At 46.1% G+C, this 27,412-nt stretch overlaps 2 protein-coding genes across 4 annotated transcripts; both read left to right on the top strand.

The window, feature by feature from the left end:
• Positions 1 to 529: 529 nt before the first annotated feature.
• Bpifa3 (BPI fold containing family A member 3) lies at positions 530 to 20,616 on the top strand. 3 transcript variants are annotated; one of them, XM_085833159.1, is made up of 7 exons: positions 530 to 838; positions 9,971 to 10,121; positions 11,845 to 11,952; positions 12,681 to 12,830; positions 13,528 to 13,612; positions 13,990 to 14,053; positions 20,546 to 20,616. In XM_085833159.1, the coding sequence occupies exons 1-7, from the start codon at positions 712 to 714 to the stop codon at positions 20,614 to 20,616; spliced, it is 756 nt and encodes a 251-aa protein (XP_085689285.1). In that variant the 5' UTR covers positions 530 to 711. The 3 variants fall into 3 exon arrangements, with proteins under 3 accessions (XP_085689285.1, XP_021011879.1, XP_021011880.1); XM_021156220.2 differs by lacking the exon at positions 20,546 to 20,616 and adding an exon at positions 14,550 to 14,765; XM_021156221.2 differs by lacking the exon at positions 20,546 to 20,616 and adding an exon at positions 14,555 to 14,628.
• LOC110290230 (BPI fold-containing family A member 1) lies at positions 20,574 to 26,997 on the top strand. The gene is made up of 9 exons (XM_021156722.2): positions 20,574 to 20,678; positions 21,496 to 21,763; positions 21,980 to 22,139; positions 23,415 to 23,522; positions 23,827 to 23,976; positions 25,017 to 25,095; positions 25,406 to 25,469; positions 25,795 to 25,870; positions 26,823 to 26,997. The coding sequence occupies exons 2-8, from the start codon at positions 21,508 to 21,510 to the stop codon at positions 25,833 to 25,835; spliced, it is 858 nt and encodes a 285-aa protein (XP_021012381.1). The 5' UTR covers positions 20,574 to 20,678; positions 21,496 to 21,507; the 3' UTR covers positions 25,836 to 25,870; positions 26,823 to 26,997.
• Positions 26,998 to 27,412: the final 415 nt, after the last annotated feature.

Here is a 27,412-nt window from a genome sequence, read left to right as displayed (position 1 = left end):
GCTCGATGAAGCAGTCTTCACATCCACTGCAGTGTTTATCAGGAGGTGAATGGAATGTTACTAAGCCTTGGCAAAGGAGACAATGCCACCATTTCTGATGGTACGAATGGACCAGCAGACTCTTATGCTATGTGAAACAAGCCAGATGCTGGCAGATCTCAAGTGTGAGCTCACTGGAAAGTAGGATCTAAAAGATTAAACAGCAGAAAAATAGAGTAGAGCAGGGCTTGCTACAGGGAGATACAGGTGAGGAGATGGGGTTCAAAGGATACAACCTTGCAGTTAGGAGATGAATAAATCCTGGAAACCTCCCCAACTCCCAGAAATGAAGGAATAAGAAAGTTCTATTCCAATTGGACCTTGCTGTGTTGGTCATCCTCACTGAAGAGTCACCAGCCTGTAGCTTATGCCCAGGATCAGGGAGAGGACTCCTGCTGGATGACCCAACAGTAGCTCTGGTGAGTGTCTCCAAGCAACCAAGCCTGCCTCTGCAGGCCTGACCTTTGCATCTGCTGTCCATGTGAGCTAACCCTGGGAGCAGCTACCAGAGCCATTTGCACCACCTCCCACAGCATGCTGGGGACAGCTGTGAAGCCACCTGTCCAAAGACAGCTGTAAGCCCATCGATCTGGGTGGCCATACTCACAGCCAACTGTCTGGGCCCTGCTGGACCATTACTGACACCTGCAGGTTCGGGTGCCAGCACCTGAGATGCATCTACTCTGGAGGCTCCTGGTCCTCCTCCTCGGATTGCTAGCCTTACCCTCAGCCCTGCCCAAACAGCCTTGGCCTGGACTGACCAAGGCTCACAAGGATGGCCGGTCCACCCTAGCGAGAAGTGAGCTTTCCACCGGGCTTGGCATCCTGTCCATAGGGTGTGGGGAGGGCACAGCCTGGGCCCCATCACTCACTGCTGAGCCTCTTATTTATTTGTGTATTTATTTATTTATTTATTTATCCCTTGGATCTTTTTTTTTTTTTGTCAAATTCCCCCTACACACTTAATGCTAGAATCAAAATAATCTCTATTTACTAAGTATCTTTTCTTTTTTTAAAATATTTTTTATTAGGTATTTTCCTCATTTACATTTCCAATGCTATCCCAAAAGTCCCCCCTACCCTCCCACCCACTCCCCTACCCACCCACTCCCACTTTTTGGCCCTGGCGTTCCCCTGTACTGGGGCATATAAAGTTTGCAAGTCCAATGGGCCTCTCTTTCCAGTGATGGCCGATTAGGCCATCTTTTGATACATATGGAGCTAGAGTCAAGAGCTCCGGGGTACTGGTTAGTTCATAATGTTGTTCCACCTATAGGGTAGCAGATCCCTTTAGCTCCTTGAGTACTTTCTCTAGATCCTCCATTGGTGGCCCTGTGATCCATCCAATAGCTGACTGTAAGCATCCACTTCTGTGTTTGCTAGGCCCCGGCTTAATCTCACAAGAGACAGCTATATCTGGGTCCTTTCAGCAAAATCTTGCTAGTGTATGCAATGGTGTCAGCGTTTGGAAGCTGATTATAGGATGGGTCCCCGGATATGGCAGTCTCTAGATGGTCCATTCTTTCGTCTCAGGTCCAAACTTTGTCTCTGTAACTCCTTCCATGGGTGTTTTGTTTCCAATTCTAAGAAGGGGCAAAGTGTCCACACTTTGATCTTCGTTCTTGAGTTTCATGCGTTTAGCAAATTGTATCTTATATCATGGGTATCCTAAGTTTTTGGGCTAATATCCACTTATCAGTGAGTACATATTGTGTGAGTTCCTTTGTGATTGTGTTACCTCACTCAGGATGATGCCCTCAAGGTCTATCCATTTGGCTAGGAATTTCATAAATTCATTCTTTTTAATAGCTGAGTAGTACTCCATTGTGTAAATGTACCACATTTTCTGTATCCATTCCTCTGTTGAGGGACATCTGGGTTCTTTCCAGCTTCTGGCTATTATAAATAAGGCTGCTATGAACATAGTGGAGCATGTGTCCTTCTTACCGGTTGGGACATCTTCTGGATATATGCCCAGGAGAGGTATTGCTGGATCCTCCACAATGTCCAATTTTCTGAGGAACCACCAGACTGATTTCCAGAGTGGTTGTACAAGCGTGCAATCCCACCAACAATGGAGGAGTGTTCCTCTTTCTCCACATCCTCGCCAGCATCTGCTGTCACCTGAATTTTTGATCTTAGCCATTCTGACTGGTGTGAGGTGGAATCTCAGGGTTGTTTTGATTTGCATTTCCCTGATGATTAAGGATGTTGAACATTTTTTCAGGTGGTTCTCTGCCATTCGGTATTCCTCAGGTGAGAATTCTTTGTTCAGTTCTGAGCCCCATTTTTAATGGGGTTTTTTGATTTTCTGGAGTCCACCTTCTTGAGTTCTTTATATATATTGGATATTAGTCCCCTATCTGATTTAAGATAGGTAAAGATCCTTTCCCAATCTGTTGGTGGTCTTTTGTCTTATTGACGGTGTCTTTTGCCTTGCAGAAGCTTTGCAACTTTATGAGGTCCCATTTATTGATTCTCGATCTTACAGCAAAAGCCATTGCTGTTCTATTCAGGAATTTTTCCCCTGTACCCATATCTTCGAGGCTTTCCCTACTTTCTCCTCTATAAGTTTCAGTGTCTCTGGTTTTATGTGGAGTTCCTTAATCCACTTAGATTTGACCTTAGTACAGGGAGATAGGAATGGATCAATTCACATTCTTCTACATGATAACCACCAGTTGTGCCAGCACCATTTGTTAAAAATGCTGTCTTTTTTCCACTGTATGGTTTTAGCTCCCTTGTCAAAGATCAAGTAACCATATGTGTGTGGGTTCATCTCAGGGTCTTCAATTCTGTTCCATTGGTCTACTTGTCTGTCGCTATACCAGTACCATTCAGTTTTTATCACAATTGCTCTGTAGTACAGCTTTAGGTCAGGCATGGTGATTCCACCAGAGGTTCTTTTATCCTTGAGAAGAGTTTTTGCTATCCTAGGTTTTTTGTTGTTCCAGATGAATTTGCAGATTGCCCTTTCTAGTTCATTGAAGAATTGGGTTGGAATTTTGATAGGGATTGCACTGAATCTGTAGATTGCTTTTGGAAAGAGAGCCATTTTTACTATATTGATCCTACCAATCCATGAGCATAGGAGATCTTTCCGTCTTCTGAGATCTTCTTTAATTTCTTTCTTCAGAGACTTGAAGTTCTTATCATACAGATGTTTCACTTCCTTAATTAGAGTCACGCCAAGGTATTTTATATTATTTGTGACTATTGAGAATGGTGTTGTTTCCCTAATTTCTTTCTCAGCCTGTTTATCCTTTGTGTACAGAAAGGCCCTTGACTTGTTTGAGTTAATTTTATATCCAGCTACTTCATTGAAGCTGTTTATCAGGCTTAGGAGTTCTCTAGTGGAATTTTTAGGGTCACTTACATATACTATCATATCATCTGCAAAAAAAGTGATATTTTGACTTCTTCCTTTCCGATTTGTATCCCCTTGATCTCCTTTTGTTGTCTAATTGCTCTGGCTAGGACTTCAAGTACAATGTTGAATAGGTAAGGAGAGAGTGGATAGCCTTGTCTAGTCCCTGATTTTAGAGGGATTGCTTCCAGCTTCTCACCATTTACTTTGATGTTGGCTACTGGTTTGCTGTAGATTGCTTTTATCATGGTTAGGTATGGGCCTTGAATTCCTGATCTTTCCAAGACTTTTTATCATGAATGGGTGTTGGATTTTGTCAAATGCTTTTTCAGCATCTAACGGGATGATCATGTGTTTTTTGTCTTTGAGTTTGTTTATATACTGGATTACGTTGATGGATTTCCGTATATTGAACCATCCCTGCATCCCCTGGGATGACACCTACTTGGTCAGGATGGATGATTGTTTTGATGTGTTCTTGGATTCGGTTAGCGAGAACTTTATTGAAGATTTTTGCATCGATATTCATAAGGGAAATTGGTCTGAAGTTCTCTATCTTTGTTGGGTCTTTTTGTGGTTTAGGTATCAGAGTAATTGTGGCTTCAAAGAATGAGTTGGGTAGAGTACCTTCTGTTTCTATTTTGTGGAATAGTTTGTGTAGAACTGGGATTAGATCTTCTTTGAAGGTCTGATAAAACTCTGCACTAAACCCATCTGGTCCTGGGCTTTTTTTGGTTAGGAGACTATTACTGACTGCTTCTATTTCTTTAGGGGATATAGGACTGTTAAGATCATTAACCTGATCTTGATTTAACTTTGGTACCTGGTATCTGTCTAGAAACTTGTCCATTTCATCCAGGTTCTCAAGTTTTGTTGAGTATAGCCTTTTGTAAAAGGATCTGATGGTGTTTTGGATTTCTTCAGGATCTGTTGTTATGTCTCCCTTTTCATTTCTGATTTTGTTAATTAGGATGCTTTCCCTGTGCCTTCTAGTGAGACTGGCTAAGGGTTTATCTATCTTGTTGATTTTCTCAAAGAACCAGCTCCTTGATTGGTTGATTCTTTGAATAGTTCTTCTTGTTTCCACTTGGTTGATTTCGCCCCTGAGTTTGATTATTTCCTGCCAGTCTACTCATCTTGGGTGAATTTGCTTCCTTTTGTTCTAGTGCTTTTAGGTGTGTTGTCAAGCTGCTAATGTATGCTCTCTCTAGTTTCTTTTTGGAGGCACTCAGAGCTATGAGTTTTCCTCTTAGAAATGCTTTCATTGTGTCCCATAAGTTTGGGTATGTTGTGGCTTCATTTTCATTAAACTCCAAAAAGTCCTTAATTTCTTTCTTTATTCCTTCCTTGACCAAGGTATCATTGAGAAGAGTGTTGTTCAGTTTCCATGTGAATGTTGGCTTTCTATTATTTATTTTGTTATTGAAGATCAGCCTTAGTCCATGGTGATCTGAAAGGATGCATGGGACAATTTCAATATTTTTGTATATGTTGAGGCTTGCTTTGTGACCAATTATGTGGTCAATTTTGGAGAAGGTACCATGAGGTGCTGAGAAGGTATATCCTTTTGTTTTAGGATAAAATGTTCTGTAGATATCTGTCAGATCCATTTGTTTCATATCTTCTGTTAGTTTCACTGTGTCCCTGTTTAGTTTCTGTTTCCATGATCTGTCCATTGGTGAAAGTGGCAAGTTGAAGTCTCCCACTATTATTGTGTGAGGTGCAATGTGTGCTTTAGCTTTACTAAAGTTTTTTTAATGATTGTGGCTGACCTTGTATTTGGAGCATAGATATTCAGAATTAATAGTTCCTCTTGGAGGATTTTACTTTTGGTGAGTATGAAGTGCCCTTCCTTGTCTTTTTTGATGACTTTGGGTTGGAAGTCGATTTTATTCGATATTAGAATGGCTACTCCAGCTTCTTTCTTCCTACCATTTGCTTGGAAAATTGTTTTCCAGCCTTTCATTCTGAGGTAGTGTCTATCTTTTTCTCTGAGATGAGTTTCTTGTAAGCAACAAAATGTTGGGTCCTGTTTGTGTAGCCAGTCTGTTAGTCTATGTCTTTTTATTGGGGAGTTGAGTCCATTGATATTAAGGAAAAGTAATTGTTGCTTCCTATTATTTTTGTTGTTAAAGTAGGCATTCTGTTCTTGTGGCTGTCTTCTTTTAGGTTTGTTGAGATATTACCTTCTTGCTTTTTCTAGGATGTGGTTTCCGTCCTTGTATTGGTTTTTTTCTGTTATTATCCTTTGAAGGGCTGGATTCATGGAAAGATAATGTGTGAATTTGGTTTTGTCGTGGAATACTTTGGTTTCTCCATCTATGGTAATTGAGAGTTTGGCTGGATATAGTAGCCTGGGCTGGAATTTCTGTTCTCTTAGTGTCTGTATAACATCTGTCCATGCCCTTCTGGCTTTCATAGTCTCTGGTGAAAAATCTGGTGTAATACTGATAGGCTTGCCTTTATATGTTACTTGACCTTTTTCCCTTACTGCTTTAGTATTCTATCTTTATTTAGTGCATTTGTTGTTCTGATTATTACGTGTCGGGAGGAATTTCTTTTCTGGTCCAGTCTGTTTGGAGTTCTGTAGGCTTCTTGTATGTTCATGGGCATCTCTTTCTTTAGGTTTGGGAAGTTTTCTTCTATAATTTTGTTGAAGATATTTGCCGGTCCTTTGAGTTGAAAATCTTCATTCTCATCTACTCCTATTATCTGTAGTTTTGTCTTCTCATTGTGTCCTGTATTTCCTGGATGTTTTGAGTTAGGATCTTTTTGCATTTTGTATTTTCTTTGATTGTTGTGCCGATGTTCTCTATGGAATCTTCTGCACCTGAGATTCTCTCTTCCATCTCTTGTATTCTGTTGCTGATGCTCACATCTATGGTTCCAGATTTCTTTCCTAGGGTTTCTATCTCCAGCGTTGCCTCACTTGGGGTTTTCTTTTTTGTGTCTACTTCCCTTTTTAGGTCTTGGATGGTTTTATTCAATTCCATCACCTGTTTGGTTGTGTTTTCCTGCAATTCTTTAAGGGATTTTTGTGCTTCCTCTTTAATGTCTTCTACCTGTTTAGCAGTGTGCTCCTGTATTTTTTTAAGTGAGTTATTAAAGTCCTTCTTGATGTCCTCTACCATCATCATGAGATATGCTTTTAAATCCGGGTCTAGCTTTTCGGGTGTGTTGGGGTGCCCTGGACTGGGCGAAGTGGGAGTGCTGTGTTCTGATGATGGTGAGTGGTCTTGGTTTCTGTTAGTAAGATTCTTACGTTTACCTTTCGCCATCTGGTGATCTCTGGAGTTAGTGATATAGTTGTCTCTGTTTAGAGATTGTTCCTCTGGTGATTCTGTTACCCTCTATCAGCAGACCTGGGAGACTAGCTCTCTCCTCTGAGTTTCAGTGGTTAGAGCACTCTCTGCAGGCAAGCTCTCTTCTTACAGGTAAGGTGCACAGATATCTGGCATTCGGACCTCCCTCCTGGCCGAAGATGAAGGCCCAAAACAGGACCTTTCCCAGAAGCTATGTTGCTTTGGCCTGTCACAGAAGCTGTTAACTTCTATAGTCCACACTCTCACCTGTGCAGACTATTTTCCACGGAGTTCCGGAACCAAGATGGCTCCCGCCGATCCTGAGGCAAAAGCCTCCCGGGCCAGGCGGACACCTGTCCTCTGGCCGGGAGGGTGGCCGGATGTCTGGGGCCTGAAAAGGGTGCTGCCTCAGAAGCTCTGTGACTCCCGCCTGTCCCAGAAGCTGTCAGCTTCTGTGGTGCACACTCTCACTGTGCAGACTACATTTGGCTGAGTCCCAGAACCTACCCCTTGGATCTTAAGTATAGGAAGCTGAGACTGGGTTAAATTTTTCCAATTCATAGCACATAATCTTTTGTGTTATTTTCTCTTTCTCCTTAATCTTCATTCCCATTGTCTTACAGCCTTGGCAGGAACTGCAGTGTGCTTAGCATGTGTTTCTAATTATATCTGTATCCAGCTGGGCATGATGGCATGCATGCCTTTAAAACTAGTACCTGGGAGTCAGAAACAGGCAAGTTTCTAAATTTAAAGCCAGACTGGTTTTATATTGCGAGACTCTTTCTCAAAACAACAACAACCCACGTCTGCATCCTTTGCAGGAGGTGTTTGTACAACTGACTTGTTGCTCACTCTGCTTTTCAGGATGAAGATGCCTGCTTTATACCGCTGGCATCTTGCTTGACTTGATGAATGCAAAGAAGTCCATACCTTCTGTTACCTCCATTTAATTGGCTGCTCTCTCAGGAATGACATCTAGACTGTCTGTATCTTCCCGTTGCTGTAAGCAACACTGAGAGGAGCATCCTTGAGAGTGCCCCAATTAAAATACATGGGAGAATTCCTCTGGGATGCAAGATGTAAGCTCTGTTTAGTTCAACCTGTTGGACTCCTCTTAAAATGGCTGTGCTGGTGTACACTCATTCCAGTAGTAAGAGAACATAGCTGTCTCCTATGCTCCCCACCACGGGAGGGTATCCACCTGTGCCAACTAGCCAGTGTTGCCAAAGCAAAATGCCATAGGTGGGGTAGGATTGGAGTGGTGGTAACGGAACGTAAACAACAGATGGGTTTTTTTTAAATGTAGTCTGTTAGTTAGAAATTCAAGTTAAAGGTGATGACAGGTTTGGTTTCTGGGGAGGGACCTCTCTTGCTGGTTTGTGGATGGCACTTTCTCACAGTCTGTCAGAAAAGGACACACCTGCTATCTTCCTCTTACAAAGACACCTGTTCAATTGGATGAGGACTGACCCTATGAACTCATTTAAACATATTTGCTGCCTTGAAGGGACTATTTCAAATACAGTTGCACCTAGATACCCATGGGGATTGGTTCCAGGTTCCCCCTTGGATCCTAGGATCTTTGGATGCACCAACCCTTTTCATAAAATGATACAGTGTCTGCACAGAACTGATGCAAATCCCTCCTCATACCTGAAAACATCTTTAGATTACTTGTAAGATCTAGGACAATGCGAATGACTTATAAATAACTGTTGCAGCTCATTCAGGGAATAATGGCAAGAAGAAATGGACATGTTCAGAACACATGTAATTTTTTTCCAAATATTTCCAATCCACAGTTGACTGTGCAGACAAAACAGAAGATGGCCAGTGCTCCTCCCAAATGGCCCCTATTGACTTTGCCAAACAGGAATAGATTCCAATACATCAATATATCATGATATAGCTTGTATTTTGAGTCCTTTTATGATGGAGGAGAAGGTTTACTATAGATATAAGACAGAGCATAGCCAGAGGCAGAGACAGAGGCATCTAAGACAGTTCAGAGTGGCCACAACCAGTCTGATCTGTGCTGGGGGGCGGGAGGGGGGGCAGAGAGCCAGGTGCAGGCAGGCAGGAGGCCCAAGATCTTGTCACATCCCAGAATTACTCTAGTTGTCTATTTCAACAGTGTTCTAGTTTTACCTTCCACGCTGAGGGTGTCTATACACACAGCGGACTTTTATCTCTATGTGCATCTGTGCATGAAAAGTGAAACCCAGCCTCATTCCTGCCCACATGAGTCAGTTTCCCAACCCATCTCATAACCGACTACATTCCCGATGTGAACACTCGCCTGCTTTCAGACCTGTCTCTGCAACAAAATACTTTAGTTGTTGCTTCATTGCAGAATACTGCTTCTTCTGACCACCACTTTATTCTTCCCCATGAACTTTCCAGTGTGTTGAGTTCCTCTGAAAGACATCTGATTTCAGTCACATTGAATCTGCCTGTATATTTAGAGGAAGTGAATTATGTTCACAATGGAAGACCCTGGCCATAGGCTAAACATGTTGTTAATCAGACTTTACACTATGCCTCATAAAATCCTATGGAAGTTTTGAGAATGGTTTCTCAAGGTGATTCCTTGAGAATTTATGGGGGTTTTTTCTGCAGAGTAAATTATTTTAATATATTCCTAGTTGGGTTTTTTTTGGTACAACTAGGAGAGATCTTCAGCCATAGCTTCCACTTAGGAAACATTTTAATATGGGTCTGTTTCTTCTCTATAGGAGACATGTATCTTAGCTGGGGTTTTATTGCTGTGAAGAGACACCATGACCAAGGCAACTCTTATATATAAAACATTTCATTGGGGCTGGCTTACAGTTTCAGAGGTTCAGTCCATTATCATCATGGCAGAAAGTATGGCAGTGTCCAGGCAGACATAGTGCTGGAGTTGCTAAAAGTTCTCCATCTTGATCAGAAGGCAGCAGGAGACTGTCATCTGTGGGCAGCCAGGACAAGACTCTGATTCTACACTGGGTGGAGCTTGAGCATAGGAAACCTCAAACCCTGCCCCCATGGTGAAGCACTTCATCCAACAAGGCCACACCTACTCCAATAAGGTCACTCTCTATGCCCAAGCATTCAAACACATGAGTCTATGGAAACCAAATCTATTCAAACCACCACAACATAGAAACATGAATAAGTGCTCAACAGAAAAGGGATACGCTGGGTTCATCCCAGGCCTGCTGCCTCCGCCCTCTACTCTTAAACAGCAATATGCACATCACCATCTCTTCTCCAATTCCAGTTATTGCACAGGGCCTCCTGAAGCTCAATGCAGAAGGACGGATCCAGAGCATGCGCCTTCTGGACCGTCTGAATGTCTCAGGGACAGTGGCTCCAGGGATGGTGGGCTGGCTAATTGGTGGCATGAACTTCCAGCAGCAGCAAGAAATCAGGTAAGACCTTGCCTCCTACTACAGACTCTGGGGGACACTCTAGGGATGGTCAGAGGGCAGAATGGGCAAAACAGAGAACAAGATTTAGGAAGAAGAAAGGAATTCGGAATTAAGGAAGACAAGGCACAAAGCCAAAGATGAGAACAATCTACGGACCACTGTCAGGAGCTGTTGGGGAGGTGGTAAATCAGGGAAAGTAGCAAGAACAGCTCAGAAGCAGATGTGTCTGCGCTTAAAGCCCACCTTTGCTGCTAGCTTTAGGGAAATTGTTTGGCCATTCTAAGCTCACCTGTAAAATGGGGACACAGAGCAGAGCCTGGAAAAATATCCAGAATATCAGAGGAGACCAAGGAGGCAGCCAGACACTTGACTCTCCATTCAAGTGGAACATAGTTCTTGTGGCTCTGCGTAAAGAGTGGACTGCATTACCCACAAACCTTGGGCCCTCAACAGATAAACAGTCATAGGGGTGGTCCCACCCACAGGAGATGCTGTGGACTCTGACAGTCCTGCACAGAACTTTTATGGTCAACATAAAAGATACATAACCCTCATTAACTGAGGTTCCCATGGCAGAACTGGGTACATGCTACCCACAGCCACTGAGACTGCTCCCTTGACCCTTCTGCCTGCCCTCAATGGTTCTGCCTGCTCTGCCCCTTTTCTCTTGACCTGAATTCCTCATTTGTCTCCATTTGGATGAACCACAGTAGTCACTATCAGGATTTTCCTCACCAGCAGGGTTTTCCGGTGAAACATGCAGCCCAAATCACCTCTTTTTAGCCATTCCTTTAGCAAATGTCACAATTATCACCAATTATCTACTGGGTATCACTCACATTGAGAATAAAGCTATGAGCAAGACCTATGACTTTTGCCTTTGGGAAGCCTCCATCCCAGTGGACTAGGCCTCAGAGAGTAATAACGAATTTCAGGTGAAGGGACATGCCATGAAAACAAATCTAGCAAGGTGAAGGTGGGAGTGATGGGGCTGACCAGGACCTGTCCAAGAGGTGAGCCTTGAATGAAGAGAAAAGGGCAAATGATGTGAGGGATATGAGACACAGTCTGGGAAGAAGAGGCTGTAGGTGCAAAAGCCCTGAGGTAGAAAAGATAATAGATCATTGTGTTCAAAGAAGAGAGTGCCTCCATGTGGGTGGAGAGGTAGGGAAACCAATATCATAAGGCAAATGTGTATAGACCCTGCAGGTCATTGTGTACAGTTTGTATCAGGGTACCAGGGGTGGTATGAAGGTCACCCAGGCTGCCTCATGGAGAATGGTCTAAAGAGAGGCCGAGATCACAGCAGTGAGCCCAGGAAGAAACTGAAGCATCTTCAGGACAAGGCAGTATGAGCAGCAGAGGTAGTCAAACTCAGGATATCCATTGCAAATAGGCCAAGGTAGTTTGCAGATAACAATTTGGAGGTATAGTGTGTGGGAAAGCCAAGGAGCTTCCCTGTGGCCTCCCAGACAGTTGATAGGGCCTCAGTCTGCGAAGAGCCTCAGAGTTCTCGGATGGCCCGCTGTCAATGTCTGGCTCTGTACTGCACAATCCACAGCTGTGGACAAGTCTTCAGGAGCCCTTCAACAGCTGGCTGCCCAGACTGTCAGAACATTCACCCCAGGCTCCACCACATGACCCTGCTTGCAGACAAGACTGACCTTGTTTCTTAGTTGTCCTCCCTCGTCTTTGTGGGAGTTTCTGCTTTTTCCACTTACAGCATCAACATTACCAATGTGCAGCTGGACTGTGGTGGGATCCAGATGGCTTTCCCCAAAGAGTGGTTCTCCGCAAACATCACACTTGAATTTGACATTGAATTCAAACTGTGAGTCCTGCCAAACCAAGCAGTGTCTTTGGGATATTTTTCCTCCTTCTTGGGAACCCGGAAGCTCGGGGTGCGGTGGGGGTGGCAGACTTGGACGTTCAGACCTTTCATGACCCCGACCTGAACTCCAATCATGACCTGGAATGAGTCACTATTCCCTGAACTTTGGTTTCTGCTGCTGCGAGAAGATGATACTCTCAGTGGAGGGGGTCATTTGCTCATTCAAACCCGTGTGAAGTCAGCAACTGTGTCCCATGAAAGGAAGGAGGGGTTCCACTCTGACTCCTCTTGTCCCTCTGCTCATTCCCCTCCTGCTCAGACTTCCTGTAGGGGAAACAGGAGCTGCAGCTGCACAAAAAAAAAAAAAAAAAAAAAAAAAAAACACTTAAAATAGTGGTTTACTCTCAATTCTTGAATTCCCAAGACTCCTGAACTGATCTCCTTATGTAATATTCAAAAGTCACTCTAAGTCTGGGAGTGTGGAGGGAGCACGGTTCAGTGGGAGAGGCTGCACTTAACATATCGGGCTTTACATTCCATCTCTAACACCAGAAAAAGAAAATCAAGCATAGAAGTCACTGAGGTCCATGGCCAGTTCCTCCTTCCTAACCTAGGGCTTAGTGGGCGTGGGCTGTTAGGAAGATGGTGAAAAGTACCTGGCTTTGCCACACTTCTTGCTGGCCACCGCCACTTCCATCCTATCACTCCTGCCTCCTATCTTACCACAGGCCCTTCAATTCGAATATCATCAAAACGCATGCCTGCATGGGCCTCGCTGCAGAGTCCTGGCTGGAGAAAGATGAGTTTGGCCGGAGGGAGCTGGTGATGGGCAGGTGTCGAATGGAGCCCAGCAGTGGGGGTGCATCCATGTCCACTGAGTAAGGCCTTCTGCTCTCCCAGCACAGCCCTGCCTCATGAGCCGCTGTGGCTTCACATCCCCACACTTCCTAAGTCCAAAGCAGACTTCATCTCTTTGCTGGGACTTTCTCCTCCTGTCCTCCCACCCCAGAAACCTCCTCCCTGTGTTCCCTGTATTCACCCCGTTATCCACCCACTGCAGAAATACCTTTTGAAGGTGGAACTCTGCTCTTTTCCCTAAGGTCCTGCTCCAAAGCCTTTGGGGGAAGGGGGTGGAGTACAAATTCAGAAATGCTTTTTGGGCCCCTCTACCCTCACTGCTGCCTGGCTCTGTGGCCATTTTTCCTCCATTAACAGAGGTGTGCTGATTTCTCTCTGTAATTTCCAAACGCCGAACCATGACACTTTTCATGGATGCCTGCCCTCGTAAGCATCAGGTGCGTGGTAACAGCTTAGACTGTGGCAGACATTGACAGTGTAGGGGAAGACCATGAACTCTGGTGCTCTCCTGCCACGGTCCTAATAAGAGTTGGCACTTGTTCCTATGTGACCTTGGCCATGTCACATCACCTCTCTGGGTCCCCATTGACTGTCACAACAAGAATACCTCCCTAGATGGCCAGATAAGAATTCAAGAGCGTGTTCAGCACATACCTCCCAGCCTTGGTGTAGCCTGGCTTGATTCATTCTATCCTGAATTCCCACCTCTTCTCCTAGGGAAGACTCACCGAAGATGAAACATTTTCTCCATAACCTCAGAGAAAGCCTAGGGAAAGTTGTCCCAAATCTGGTAGAAAGTCAGGTAAGTTTAAGGAGATTGTCTCCCCTGCAGACATCTGTGAGTCTGAGGATCGAGGTACACATCTAGGTAACTTAGCAGAGAACTTCTGCCACTGGGCTGTGGAATCTGACAGCAAATATCAGTAGCCAGTGGCAAGGGACAGCCACCCAAGTGTCTGTGTTCTCATGTGTAGCACAGGCACAGTTGAAGCCCCCACCTCATTGACTCATGGGGCTTCAAGAGGTAGACATGGATGTACTGTGCATGGCTCCTGTAGTTGGCTGGGTCCTGCTGGAATCCAGCAGTGTTGGTCCTCCCCCCCCACCCCCTGCCGCCGCCTCAGAGACCTGAATTCTTTCTTATCCCTGGCTGACACTCTTGTCATGCTGGGGGCCTAGGTCTGTCCTCTGATTGGTGAGATCCTCCGGCAGCTGGATGTGAAGCTGTTGAAAGGCCTAGTAGGTGAGTGTTGATGTCTATCCCAGGAGATCGCCTTGGAACTGGTAGCTACTGAGGGAGGAACCACAGCTCTCATGTGCTGTGAGAACAGATGATAAGTACTCTATTGCAATGCTCACCCACCATGTGAGTGGGGAGAATAGAAGGGACTGTAGCCAACTAGACTGTACCCTACCAAGTCACCAGACTGGAGATTCTAGCTTCCCCCAAGAGTTCTGCCAGTCCAGTAGGGTGGACATTCCCCTGTCTAAACTCAAGACAACCCCTGCTTCAGGGACGGTTGAACTTCTCCAACCCCCCCTCCCCCCCCATGGATCTCACAGTCTTGGAAATAGAGGACAGGAAGTCATTTGTCAAGGGAAATCTTTCTGAACAAGTGATGGGAAGAGAATGTTCCTGGCCCCAGCCCTTGGAGGATAGATGGGGAAGCAGCCCCTTCTCTGTGAACCTGGGGATTAGAAGGATCACCTAGCAACCAAGACATCCTTTTTCCTTTCAGAACAGGTGCCTGCTCATAATCTGGGTCAACCCTGAATCAGTCAAATCTCTGCTGCCAGACTCAAGGAGCCTCCCATTGCCTGCCATTGATCAGAAGGAGGTACTTCCGATTGAGACCTTAAGTCTCTCTCAATGTGTGGCTTCTGCTGTCCCCTGGAAAAAATGACCCCCAGGTCCCAAAACATCCTGTCCTTTCCAACAATAAACTCTAACTCTGAAGGGATATATCAACATCACCTGAAGGATACACCAGCCCAAGCCCCTTACACACCCCACACTCCAATACCCCCAGACTCATTTGCTTATCTAGGTTTAGTTGAGCACTTACTGTGTGCCATGTCTGTTGCTGGGCTCCTAGGGGGTACATAGAAAGCATAATAGAGCAGAAATGCAAAAGAGACTCTGAATCAGACTAGATTCAGCTCTATAAAGGCATGAGTCCACGAGCAACTGGTGTCTCCAGCCCCAAAGCAAGAGATGGAATAGGTTCAGGGTAAAATTAGTGGGTAACTCCCAGCTTGAAGACTCACTATCCGTGTCTTAGACAAAGGGCATTACCATTTGGGCCCTTGTAGGAATAAAACTTCGGCATAGCACATGGTACACTGCTGGCATCAGGGAAATCACCCCACCACTTTAGGAAACTGGCAACACTCAGGCAAGCTGAGCTTTGCTTAGTAATGGGGCAAGTTCACCACGAACTATCAAAAGACAAGGGTGTCATGGCAGCAATGCATGCAATAGCTGTAAAGCAGCCATGTCCCCTAGTGTCCCAAGGATGGACAGACAGGTCGGGAGGTAAGAGAGTCACAGCCTGCGTGAGCAATGGTGATGAAAAGAACCCTCCCTTCACACGGCCGGCCATACGAGCAAATCTTCCAAAGTTGCATCAGAAAAGCTGGACCTGAAGAGCTTGTGTTGCAGCTCCAGTGGCACAGAAGTCGAAGACATCACAGCTGATGCACATTGCTGGGGGTCAGGGGATTACATTAGGGTGGGGCTGGACAACAGGGAGGGACTTCTAGAGAACTGGTGACAGCCTATCCTTTAAGCTGGGTATTGGCTATGGGGAAGAGTCCTCAGTCTGTGGGAAGCTCATTCAACTATTTGTGTGTATTTGTGTGTTTCTTGGTTTGGTTTTTATTAATCATTCCATTTGTTTACATCTCATATGATATCCCACTTCTCAGCTACCCTACTATGAGGCATCCAACCTCCCCAGGACCAAGGGCCTCCCCTCCTGTTGCTGTCAGGCAAGGCCATCTCTGCTACATATGTATGTGTAGCCATGGGTCCCTCCAGGTACACTCCTTGGTTGGTAGTCTAGACTTTGGGAGAACTGGGTAGTCAGGCCATCCTATGTTGTTCTTCTAGTGGGCTTGCAATCCCCCTCCGCTACTCCAGTCCTGCCAGCTCCCCCACCAGGGGGCACAGGCAGCACCTGTGTGTGAAGTACATGGAAAATCACTTGCAAGATGTTTCCCATGTGGAAAATGTTTATTCAAAGCTGTGGAATTCACTGCTATCTATTTGTTACCTACTCAAAATTGAATGCTGATTTCCATCCTAATCCATCACAAGTTGAGGATAAATGTCACACATATTAATAATAGTAACATGGGCTAGAGAGATGGCTCCATGGTTAAGAGTGCTTACTGCTCTTCCAGAGGTCCCAGTTTCAGATCCCACCACCCACAGTATGTGGCCCACAACTGCCTGAAGTTCCAGCTCCAGGAGAATCCGGTGCCTTCTTCCAGCTTCCATGGGCATACACGTGGTATATATACATGTACACAAATAAAAATAAATCTTTATAAATAAGTAAGCACTCGACAAGTCTTCCACATCTCATTAAATGCCTCACCAGCAACCCCGTGATATACAAAACTGTCACCCAGTTTACACATGAACTTTCTGAAAGAAAACGCTATTTGCCTAAATCACACAGAAAGGAACTGGTCTTGTCAGCCCTGCTAACATTAATCATATGCAGTCAGGTAGATCACAAAGCTCACACTCTTAATTGTGAACCCCCACCCCAAGGTCTCCCCTTCCTCCCTCCCTTCTAAGACCTCCCCTCGACTTCCCTCCCACCCAAGGGTAATACAATGAAATCAGGGTTCAGTGGAACTGAGAAGCTCAAATAAGGAAGTGTCAACTGCTCAGAGATGAGAAGAGGGCCAGAGAACTTCTTGTCTCCATCTTTCAATTCAAACTCCCTAATCCGAAATGCTTCACCGGGGATTTGCAACCCTAGACACCATGATCCTGAACATTCCACTTGATAGCCTTTGGCTTACAGGGTTCTTCCTGCTCTTGAGTCAAAGAACAAACACAGGAGGGCTAGGCCACAAGGCTGTCTGCTTCCTTGGGGGATAGCGTTTGTCTGCATTCCTCTTGGCACCTTCTGGGTTGTCTTAAGGGCTCCATCAAGATGCCTCTTTGTGTTTTCCAATTCCTCTTGGCACCTTCTGGGTTGTCTTAAGGGCTCTATCAAGATGCCTCTTTGTGTTTTCCAATTCTGTCTTCATATTAAGATTCACAGAGCCAGAGACCCAGCCATCACACTTGCTCCCAGAAAAGCTTGTTTGAATACAGAGCCCTCTGATGCTCTTGGGGTCCACAGTGAGGGATGCTTAAAACAGAAATGTAATTCCCAAATAGTCAGGACTTTTGTCCATGGCCTACCTCTCAGTACCTTAAGCCTTCGCTGCCCTTTGGTGTCCAGGCAGGCTCTGAATGGGGTATGTAACTAGAGCTATACCACTTTCCCCACACAGTAACCTCCTGCAGACTTGGGAGGTGTTTGGGGTTAACTCTAGGTGAGGTGACCTAGCTCAAAAAGAAGAAGCCTTGATGGTTCCTGTTGCTAACAGTGATGTACCTCACACTCTGAAGTCCACGAAGGCAGTAGACTTTAGCTTGAGTTATTACCATGTCTTTTCAATTCAAAAATGAATGAAACAAAAGAAAGAGGTGGAAACAGGAAAACAACTTCTCAGAGTCACCCAGCTGCTAATGAGCCCTGCCGGGTTTAGAATTCTGAGCCCGCTGACGTGGAGGCCCATGGGAGGCCTCCAGAGAACAGGGCCAGGGCTTTTGGAACCGAAGACTGCAAATTTGTCCTTGAAAAGCACTGAAGCAATCCAGCCTGTTGTCACCTCTCTCCCAATGAGGTCACCTCAGGCAGGTCACAGTCTTCTCTTAACCTCAGTTTCCCTCAAAGGAATGTGACAAGTGACTTAAGTCCCCAGTGTCTAAGAGCTTTTTGCTCCTGTTTGCTCTTGATGCTGGAGAAATCAGCCTCAAGGCAAGGAAGCTTGCCTGTGACAATCTATTAGATCCATTTTCTCATAATACGTTCTCTCCCTCCACTATCCTCTTCCTCTTCCTCCTCTCTCTTCCTCTCTCTCTCTCTCTCTCTCTCTCTCTCTCTCTCTCTCTCTCTCTCTCTCTCTCTCACACACACACACACACACACACACACACACACACCCTTCTGAAAACCTCCCCAAATTCATCTCCTCTGTATCTCTTTCCTATGTTCTAGAGAACGAACCTGAGATAAGCTGTATTCTTTTAACAAGAAAACTCAGCTTTGCTCTTTAAAAAAAAAAAAAAAAAAATGGAGCCGATGTGAGTTTGGGCACAGTGAGCTATATCAGCAAATTATCTCTCTGTGTTCTTGGCTAATTTAAGAACTAAAACAAAACTGTGGTTCACATACACACACACACACACACACACACACACACCACCAGTACAGGGTCCTGAGTACAGTGTATGGGAAGGAGGGGAAGGAGGCCACCCACAGTTTCTTTGGCTCACAGTAGACCTCTCAGCGTCACCTGTAAAGGAAAGCTGGGTCAGGAACCTTAGCTGGGTGTCCTGCTGCTGGGTAACTGCTCAGGAGAGTGCATGCTGGAGCAGCAAGCGTGCAGGGCATGGAACCCCTCAAAGAACAATTCCAGCAGAGGCAGAAGTAAGGCATCAGTCCATACAAGTTCACACGGAAAGAAGAGATGACCTTCACCAAATGCTCCCTTGATGTGCTTGCCTGCTCTTGGACTCTTTAAACTCAGGACAGAGTGTCAAAAGCAAACATCTGTGTGAAACAAGAGTTCCCACCCTCAAGACTAGATTAGTCCCTATGTTGGGGTAGAGGTGGGAGGAATCCAAGAGAAACTGAAGAGAACACAGCTTCAATGGGTCCAAAAGGTATCACACACTCCCTCCAAGACAGAACTCAGAATGAATGGACTCAGGAAACCCCACAGACATGTCAAGAACAGAGAATGCCTATGCCCACACTCCTGCCCAGGGCCAAGACAATAAATGACCCAAGGAGAGACAGTGAGCCAGAGGGCTTAGGTGGGAACAGCAGCTGGGCTAACAGCCACTCCCCCGCCCCACATAGTTCTGCCTGAGGCCTATAAAGGGAAGGGGCACAGACAGTGTTGTGTGTCCAAGGAGGAGACAGTAAATGATAAATGCTAACTTGGAAGAAGCCAGGTGGCAGGTGACATCCCTGTTTTTCTAGTCAAGAGCAGGGACAAGCCTCTGTATACCTTGGTACAAGTAAACCCCTGAGACAGGAATGAAGACTTTTCTGTAAATGAACAAAATATTATCAGAAATAGCAGGCAAATCTGAAGACTGTGTGGACACCTATGTTACCAAGCAAGATGCGCACCAGCTCCCCAAGAGTGCTCTCCCCAAGACCCTGAGTGTGAGGCCATCTTCATCTTACACAGAAAGAAGGAGCTTCCGTGATGAGTGGCCTGAAAGGTCAGCATACAGCTAGGAGCCAACCTGCCATGTTTTCTGCCATAACCCATACCAGCATCCTGACTTCAGGGATTTCCGTTCACCAAACACACAATCCCAGGTCTTTTCCAGGCCTTACCTACCTCCATTTACCCAAAGACCCTGTGCAGAGCAAGACCTACTCTCAGACCAGGCATAGGGGCATGCCTGTAGCCCCAGCACTCAGGAGTCTTAGCAGGAGGATATGCTGAAGGTCAGCCATAGTGACTTCAAAGCAATCCCATGCTATAGCATAGCCTAGTTAGTTTCAATTCAAGACCTTGACCAATCCCTGACTTGGTTTTTGTTTTTTTTTTTTGTTTTTTTTTTTTACTCTGCAAAATGGACTTCACAGGTCTCGGTAGTGGAGAACAATGCTTCATTACTTTATCTGAGGAAAGGTTAGGGCTAAGAGGCCAGAAGCTGCAAGATCCCTCAAGCCTGCCAACCTAGAAAGATGTTTCCAGAATACAGAAGTGGGAGGTGTAGTGTGGGAAATCAAAATGGAGAGCAAGTATAGAGAAGGATCAGGCCTCAGTTTCCCACTGTAGAAACAAGCCCCACCTTGCCAGAATGAGAGGACCTGGCACAGGGTAGAGCCTGGCAGGATTCCCTCCGGGCAGTGTTTCTCTGCTGTTACTATCCAATGAGTTGGCTTCTAACTCTGCCTTTTATCCTCAGAACCGTTTGTGCTAACTGGGCCTCGGTTTCCTCCTCTGCAATAAAGCAATAGTGTCCCAAGATCTTATGAGCATCTACATACATTAGGGCTCTTTAAAAGAAAACACCTCCCTTGTACTCATATACACACATATAAAATTTAGGGGGTCTGTCAAGATAGGGAGGGAAAATGTAGCTTGATTCCTAACACTGTGGGAACAAGAGTGCCAACTGTAGAATGAATGAGCCTGGGGGGATGGGAGGAGAGGTCACAAGTGATGAGAGCAAGACAAAGGTTCCTGAGTGCTGGCTGGACTGCCCCTTTCAACACTGAAAATCTGATCCTCTCGCCACTTGTGAGCATGGGTCTCCAACCTATACCTCATGTGTGAAACCGTGAAGTCTTGAGAAAGCCTCCATCTCAAATTTTCTTGTTTAATTTGTGGACTGAGCAGCTTAGCTGACTCACCTGTTAATATGATTGACAATTATTTACCTTGGAGGGCCCTGAAAGACACTTCTAAACTACAGAAATTGGAATTATCTCTAAGCCCATCATCCAATATCAAGTTTCCCAACTGCCATTCTATAAAAGCGGGTGATTCTTCCTTGGCAAAGTCATAGGAGAGGAGCCCAGGACGGCCACTGAGACCTTGAGACTCAGGTGAGACCTGCCCCTTCCTCCTCTCCACAGATGCTCCAGGTAGCAGAAGGCCAGGTCTCTCACTGTAGGCTGGAAGACTGGACTGTCACTAACTGGGGATCTAACAAGAAAAACAGAGCTGGCCATGACAGGGACAGGGACTGGCCCCCTGCATTCATCTTTCCCGGAGAGGATGACATTGATAGAGGAGTGAACTTACTCCATGTATCCTAAGTAAAAGCTCTAGGAAGAAAGGTTAACAAAATGATCATCATGGAGTGAGAGGCTACCTGTGCTCATGTGATATTCAAATGCCATGATGGGATTTGACCAAAGAACAATCCCTGGGCAGAGATGAGGGCCAAGCAGGTCAGGTCCTCAGCCTCTGCCATACAGGATCCTCGTCATCCACACTGAAGAATAGGGCTGAGGTCAATGGGTCAAACCCCCACAGTCACATCCCACAGCCCCAGAGTAAACCTGATGGTCACGTAGTTAAACAGAAGCTTCTGGGTCAGGCAGGAATGGCTTCAGAGCCTCTCACAGCTCCAACTAGTGACCTTAGGGAAACTGCCTAGAGTCACTACACCTCTGCTCCAACCATGCAGTAGGGGTTGTCTGTGCCCACATCTGAGGATGTGGCAAAGATGAAGTTGGTGGCTGAACCCATCAGCCTGTGGCCTGGGACAGACCACTACGGCAATGTTAGCTATTATTGCTAGTTATCAGCCCCTGGGGTCGGGGGAACAAAAGCAATCCCATCCTCTGGGGACAGGGCATACAGTGCAGAGATTCCTCTGATAGCTGTGCCACAGAGAACTTGTCATTCTGTCTGCAGACACCAAGAGAGATGTTTCTAGTTGGGAGCCTCGTTGTCTTCTGTGGGCTGCTGGCCCACAGCACAGCACAGCTGGCAGGCTTGCCATTGCCCCTGGGCCAGGGTCTACCCTTGCCACTGAACCAGGGCCTGCCCTTGCCACTGAACCAGGGCCTGCCATTGCCACTGAACCAGGGCCAGCTGCTGCCCCTGGCTCAGGGTCTGCCTTTGGCTGTAAGCCCAGCACTGCCTTCAAATCCCACAGATCTTGCTGGAAAATTCACAGATGGTGAGTCTATGACAGTCCCTTTCAGGGGATGTTCGTGTGTGTGTGTGTGTGTGTGTGTGTGTGTGTGTGTGTGTGTATGTGTGTGTGTGTGTTTTAACATGTGTGCTTGAGTATATCCAATCTCGCAATACCAGGAAGGCAGGTATGAGGGAGGTAGGGGAGGTAAGGACCTGCAGTTGGCAGACATGATCTCTGAAGCTCTTTCCCCCTTTACAGCTCTCAGTGGTGGCCTGCTGTCTGGGGGGCTGCTGGGCATTTTGGAAAATATTCCACTCCTGGATGTTATAAAGTCTGGAGGAGGCAATTCTAATGGCCTTGTTGGGGGCCTGCTGGGAAAACTGACGTCATCAGTTCCTCTCCTGAACAACATCCTCGAGTGAGTATCCACACAGAGGGACTTGGTTCCCACTAACAACAGAAGTCCTGGGCAGCCCTACAGAGGGAAAAGGATGGGCTGAGCATGAAGCCAGGGCTCATCCCCAGGCCTCTCTTCACGCTGGCAGGGACATTGGCCTTTTTGCCCCTGCAGTGGCCCCAGTCCTAAGGCACATCCTGGCCCCCAGCAGAAGCTGTTATCCCTGGGACAAGCCTTCCATGTCAGCTTCATAATCCCCAGTTCTCAGATGGAAAAAACTGAGGCACAAAGATGTGCCTGTGCTCACATAGCTAGGGGGATGCAATCAGGAATCTAACTCAGAGAAGCCCTAAGGTTTGCCACCCACTGTGTCCATCCCACCAAGGGAATGTGAATGGTCACTAGGTTACCCTCCTCATCTGCATCACCTGTGCCTGAGACCTGACATAGTGCTTCCCATGACAGCTTCCTAGGCACAAAGCCACAATGGGGAACTTGTTGCAGTGACCACATACCCAAGCCTGAGTCTTTATTAAGAATGGACCCAAGCCACTGCCAAGATTCCTCGCCTCCCGGGCCTTTGCTTCCTGACCTAGAGATAGTCAGACAGACTTCAGTGCTGGATGACCTGCGGTCAGGCACCTGGTCTCCTGGCTTTGATTTCTCCATCTGTGAGATGGAGAGCAAGACTCTGGAGAAGACCAGGGGCAGTGAATAGGACCCCATGGATGGGTCTGAGAAGGCTTCCTCCCACCCTTTTGCATTCTTTCCACCTTCTGCTCTTTAATCACCGTGATAAGTACTGAAGCCTGACGTGCTACTGAAGATTATGACAAAACTAGTGGTTTGGGCCATAAGTCCTGGGCAGGGCTTATTCTAGTTGCCCATGTATCTTCTATGTGTGTATTGACAGTCCAGCACAGCCAGCCAGCCATCTTTCCTTCCTTTCATATACCTACTTGCACTTCTGTCCACCCTTCTATAAACCCAACTACCCATCTCACCTTAACCTACAGAACTATCCACTTGCTTTAGATGGCTCTGTACTATCATGCACAGTCTCTTTCCTCAAATACCTTCTAGACCTGAGATGGATAGAGGACCTTGTGTATTGGGGTTCAATTCAGGCAGAATTGAAGGAAGATGGGTGTGCCAGAAAAACTCTCTTCCTGTCTTCCTTACCTCAGGTATCCAACTCTCTCTGAGATGGGTAAATTTGTGTGGGGGAAAAAATGGTTTCCAGGTTTAAGACTTGAGACCCTGATTCTTTCCCCTCTAATGTTGCCCCCTGAACAGCATAAAAATCACTGATCCGCAGCTGCTAGAACTTGGCCTTGTGCAGAGCCCTGATGGCCATCGTCTCTATGTCACCATCCCTCTGGGCTTGACACTCAACGTAAATATGTGAGTGGGTCCGAAGGGGGTGGCAAGGGGATGGCTCACAAGGAGAGCTTGGTGGTGATGGGAAGCTGCAAGTGCCTGGGTCTCAAACCTTAGCACAGCGGCTGGTGCACTGAGCAAACTTGGCCGTGTAGCAAATGGCTTGACCTCTCTGAACCTTGCTCTCTCCTACTTGGGAGATGAGGACAATGGTGAAACATATTCGGTAAAGTAAGGCTGGCACTCCTAATAATAAGAAACCCCCTCAACCTTGAAATGCAGGAGAGGGACGGATGCTAGCTAGTAATGATGTCTCCTTTTCTGGCAGGCCCGTAGTTGGAAGTCTTTTGCAATTGGCTGTGAAGCTGAACATCACTGCAGAAGTCTTAGCCGTGAAAGACAATCAGGGGAGGATTCATCTGGTTCTTGGTGACTGCACCCACTCCCCTGGCAGCCTGAAAATCAGCTTGCTCAATGGGTGAGGACAAAAGGCTAGCTTCTCCCACCCAGAGGCAGCAGTGTGGGATGATGATGTGTGTGGACAGTGGGTGGATGAGTAAGAGGATAGAAAGGAAGACGGGTATGTGTGGAGGAGGATGGGTGGTAGATTGACGAATGTGTGCTTGGTGACATGGACAGACAGATAAGCAAATGGATACATAAATACTCACTTATACCTTATTAGACAGAATGGCCGACTTTTTAATGCTGTGAGAAAGCAACAGTGTATATGTTGTGGCTTTTAATGGCATTAATACTTTTTGTCTGTATGGCCAGCTTCATGGACCTCCACAGATATTCTATCTAAAATTGTCTTACCTAATTATTACCAAGAGACAAAGTTTATTACTATGAATTGCTCCAAAACTATGCTAGATGGTGTTAAAGAACATTATCCTGTTTATTATACACTCATATTTATAATAGAATAGCCAATTTTATAAAGGATTAGGCAATAGTGTGTATGTAAGCCCCACCTACTACAGAGTGTGTGAGCTTCATTTGTATTTCTCCAATTTTGTCTCATCTTATTTATTTGTAATACAAAACTACATTGAGGATATCAACAGAATTCTAAGGGGTAAATAGATGTAGAGGCCATTTCAATTGCTTGCTCTAGTTGCTTGTCACAAGGGAAGGTCCAGTCATACATAGTGTACAGGACCTGTCCACATGTGCCTCACATTTACTAAACACATGCATTGGGTTTTGTGGGTACCATTTCATTGAGCCCCCACAAGGATCACATACTACGCATTATTCATGGATTCTGTACAGTCTTGTTGTATGTCTACTCTGCCCCTGAAAGCATTTGTTTGTTCTACACTCGTCTGAGTATACACAGCTGGGTTGGGTGTAATGCTTCATCTAAGCTCCTTGCTGTTCATCTACATAGACATGAGTGGGAAGGCCTGGTCTCAGTTTTGGGGTGCCAAGACTGAGGGTGCATAGTGGATGCTGAACTTCCCAAGCCCAACCCCAAGCCTCTGAGCCACATCCATGACTTTTCTCTTCCAGAGTCACTCCTGTTCAAAGCTTTTTAGACAACCTCACAGGGATATTGACTAAAGTCCTTCCTGAGCTGATCCAGGGCAAGGTAAAGGATCAGAAGAAGGGTCAAGCCCCTTCTCCACAGGTCTTAAAGCTTCTCTGGCTAAAAGAGAGCCCTGGTGTGAACTAAACCCAGCTACCCTGTATGAGAAATGAAGCCATCCATTAATCCATTAATCCATCTATCCTGTGATTCGGCTGTCTATGTTACTTATTTCTACACATCCAAATGCACTGGTTGGTTTCTTCTGGGCTGTAGAAAGTATCCACAGACATTCCACCTTGGGCATGCTGCCTCTTCAAAAGTCTTTTTGCAGGAGGTTATGAACCTAACTCCTCTCTCTGACCCGGGTCAGGTATGTCCTCTGATCAATGGGATTCTCAGCGGTTTGGATGTCACCCTGGTGCACAACATTGCTGGTAAGTCCTCTCCCCCAAGGAGTTTTGTCCCTGCACATCATGGGACAGCTGGGCCTCACTGGCTTCATCCCTCCTTCTTTGGATATATCCTTGTTTCCAAAAATTATCCAGGTGAGTCTGAGATAAAGCCTATCTCCTCCTCCTCCTCCTCCTCCTCCTCCTCCTCCTCCTCCTCCCCCTCTCAGCCTGACCTGAGAACAGCTGAGCTGGCTGGAGGAGACGCAGCCTTTCCCCAACATTCCTGGGAGTGGTGAGCATGCCTGACTCCTTCACCACCAGAACATGCCTCTAATATTACTTTTTTGCTTTTGTTGTTGTTGTCCAGAATTACTGACCCATGGACTACAGTTTGTCATCAAAGTTTAGGCGTCCCAGGAAGGAAGGCTACCTTGGCTGAGCTGGTGAGGACTGCTCCACATTCCTCCATATCTGAGGATTGGCCATTATCCTTCTAGAAGGAAACAAGGATCTAGGAACAATGTCATCAGTATTAGTCAGCTATCTATCACTCTAATGAAAGACCTAAGATAATCAACTTATAAAGATAAAATTGTTTCTTTTGGCTCACAGTTTTACAAACCCAGTTCATGACCAATCTCCCCATTGCTTTGGGAATGTAATAAGGCAGGGATTATAGTAGAAGAAGGCATTCATTTAGTAGCCAAGAAGCAAAGTGAGAGACAGAAAGAGATAGAATTCCACAGTTCACCCTGAGGGCATGCCCCAATCACCTAAAGATCTCCCCCTCCCTAGTACCTCACTCCTACAGGATCTACTATCTCCCAGCATTGCCATCATGGGGACCATGCCATTAACATCTGTGCCCTTAGGGGAACATCTAAGATTCAAGTCACAGAAATATCTAAAGAGAGACAAGCTTCCACTTGAACATACAGAGAAATACACACAAAGGTCCACAGGAAAGCTAACGGGGAAGAGAGACACAGGTGCCAGAGTAACACAATGATAACGAGAAATAGGCATCATCATGGATGCATACATATCATCATCATCTTCATCATGGATTCACACACACACATCACCATCATAGGCACACAAGCATGAGCACACACATACACACACACACACACACACACACCAGATACGTATGCGATACAGACCCACACAGTCTCAAATCACTATGCTTATACATATGTGCAAACATACACATATTCACTACAGTCACATCTCCGTAGTGCAAGCACATGCATAGTCAGGCTCCTTATGGCTGAGATCCTATCCTAGGGTCTCTGCATGCCTCCTTCCCCGAATCGGGCCAGTTTGATGATGGGACAATACCAGTAGGAGTTACTGACCTCGTTTCACCTCCTGATCAAATTCTTCTCCCAACAGAATCATTTCTTGCTGCTCAGTCTCCTGCCTCTTGCGCAGTCTCCCATGGCTCACAGAAAGGGGCCCACATCCTGGAAAATTATGTCTTCCTTCTCCTCACGGAGCCTGATCTCTTTTCCCATCAGGCACGATTAATCCTGTGATCCTCACTAAATAAAATAGCTTTTCATCTGCACTAATGTGTTGTGTCGTCACCATTACTTGGGACTTTAGAGGCTAGAGAGAGTCTGAGGCCATACCCAAGACTCTTGGGCCTGGTATCTCATATACTAAAACAGCTGAGGGCTGGGGTCCAGCTGAATGTGGATTAGGGGGTGACCCTGCTGTTCTTAGGGGGTGTGGATAAGCACGCAGGCATTGATTTGCACACACAGGTTGCCACACAAGACGTGATGCAGACGACAGGAGATATGTTCCAGAGGTGGGCACGAGATGGTAGGGTGTGAGGATACTTACGTCTCTCTCTGATCCACATCTCAGGTTAGGGGTTGGGAGGAACCAGGAATGTGGAAAGGTGAACTGGATGGAGCAGGAAGAGCAGACCTGGATGGTGGCCACTCTGTGTGGAGATGCTTCAGAGGCCCTGAAGG

The sequence above is a fragment of the Mus caroli genome, unplaced genomic scaffold (assembly GCF_978045245.1).
Source record: "Mus caroli unplaced genomic scaffold, Mus_caroli_1 scaffold_2, whole genome shotgun sequence".
Lineage (NCBI taxonomy): Eukaryota > Metazoa > Chordata > Mammalia > Rodentia > Muridae > Mus > Mus caroli.
Note: the sequence above shows the minus strand (reverse complement) of the source record. Positions and strands in the feature narration are given on the sequence as shown.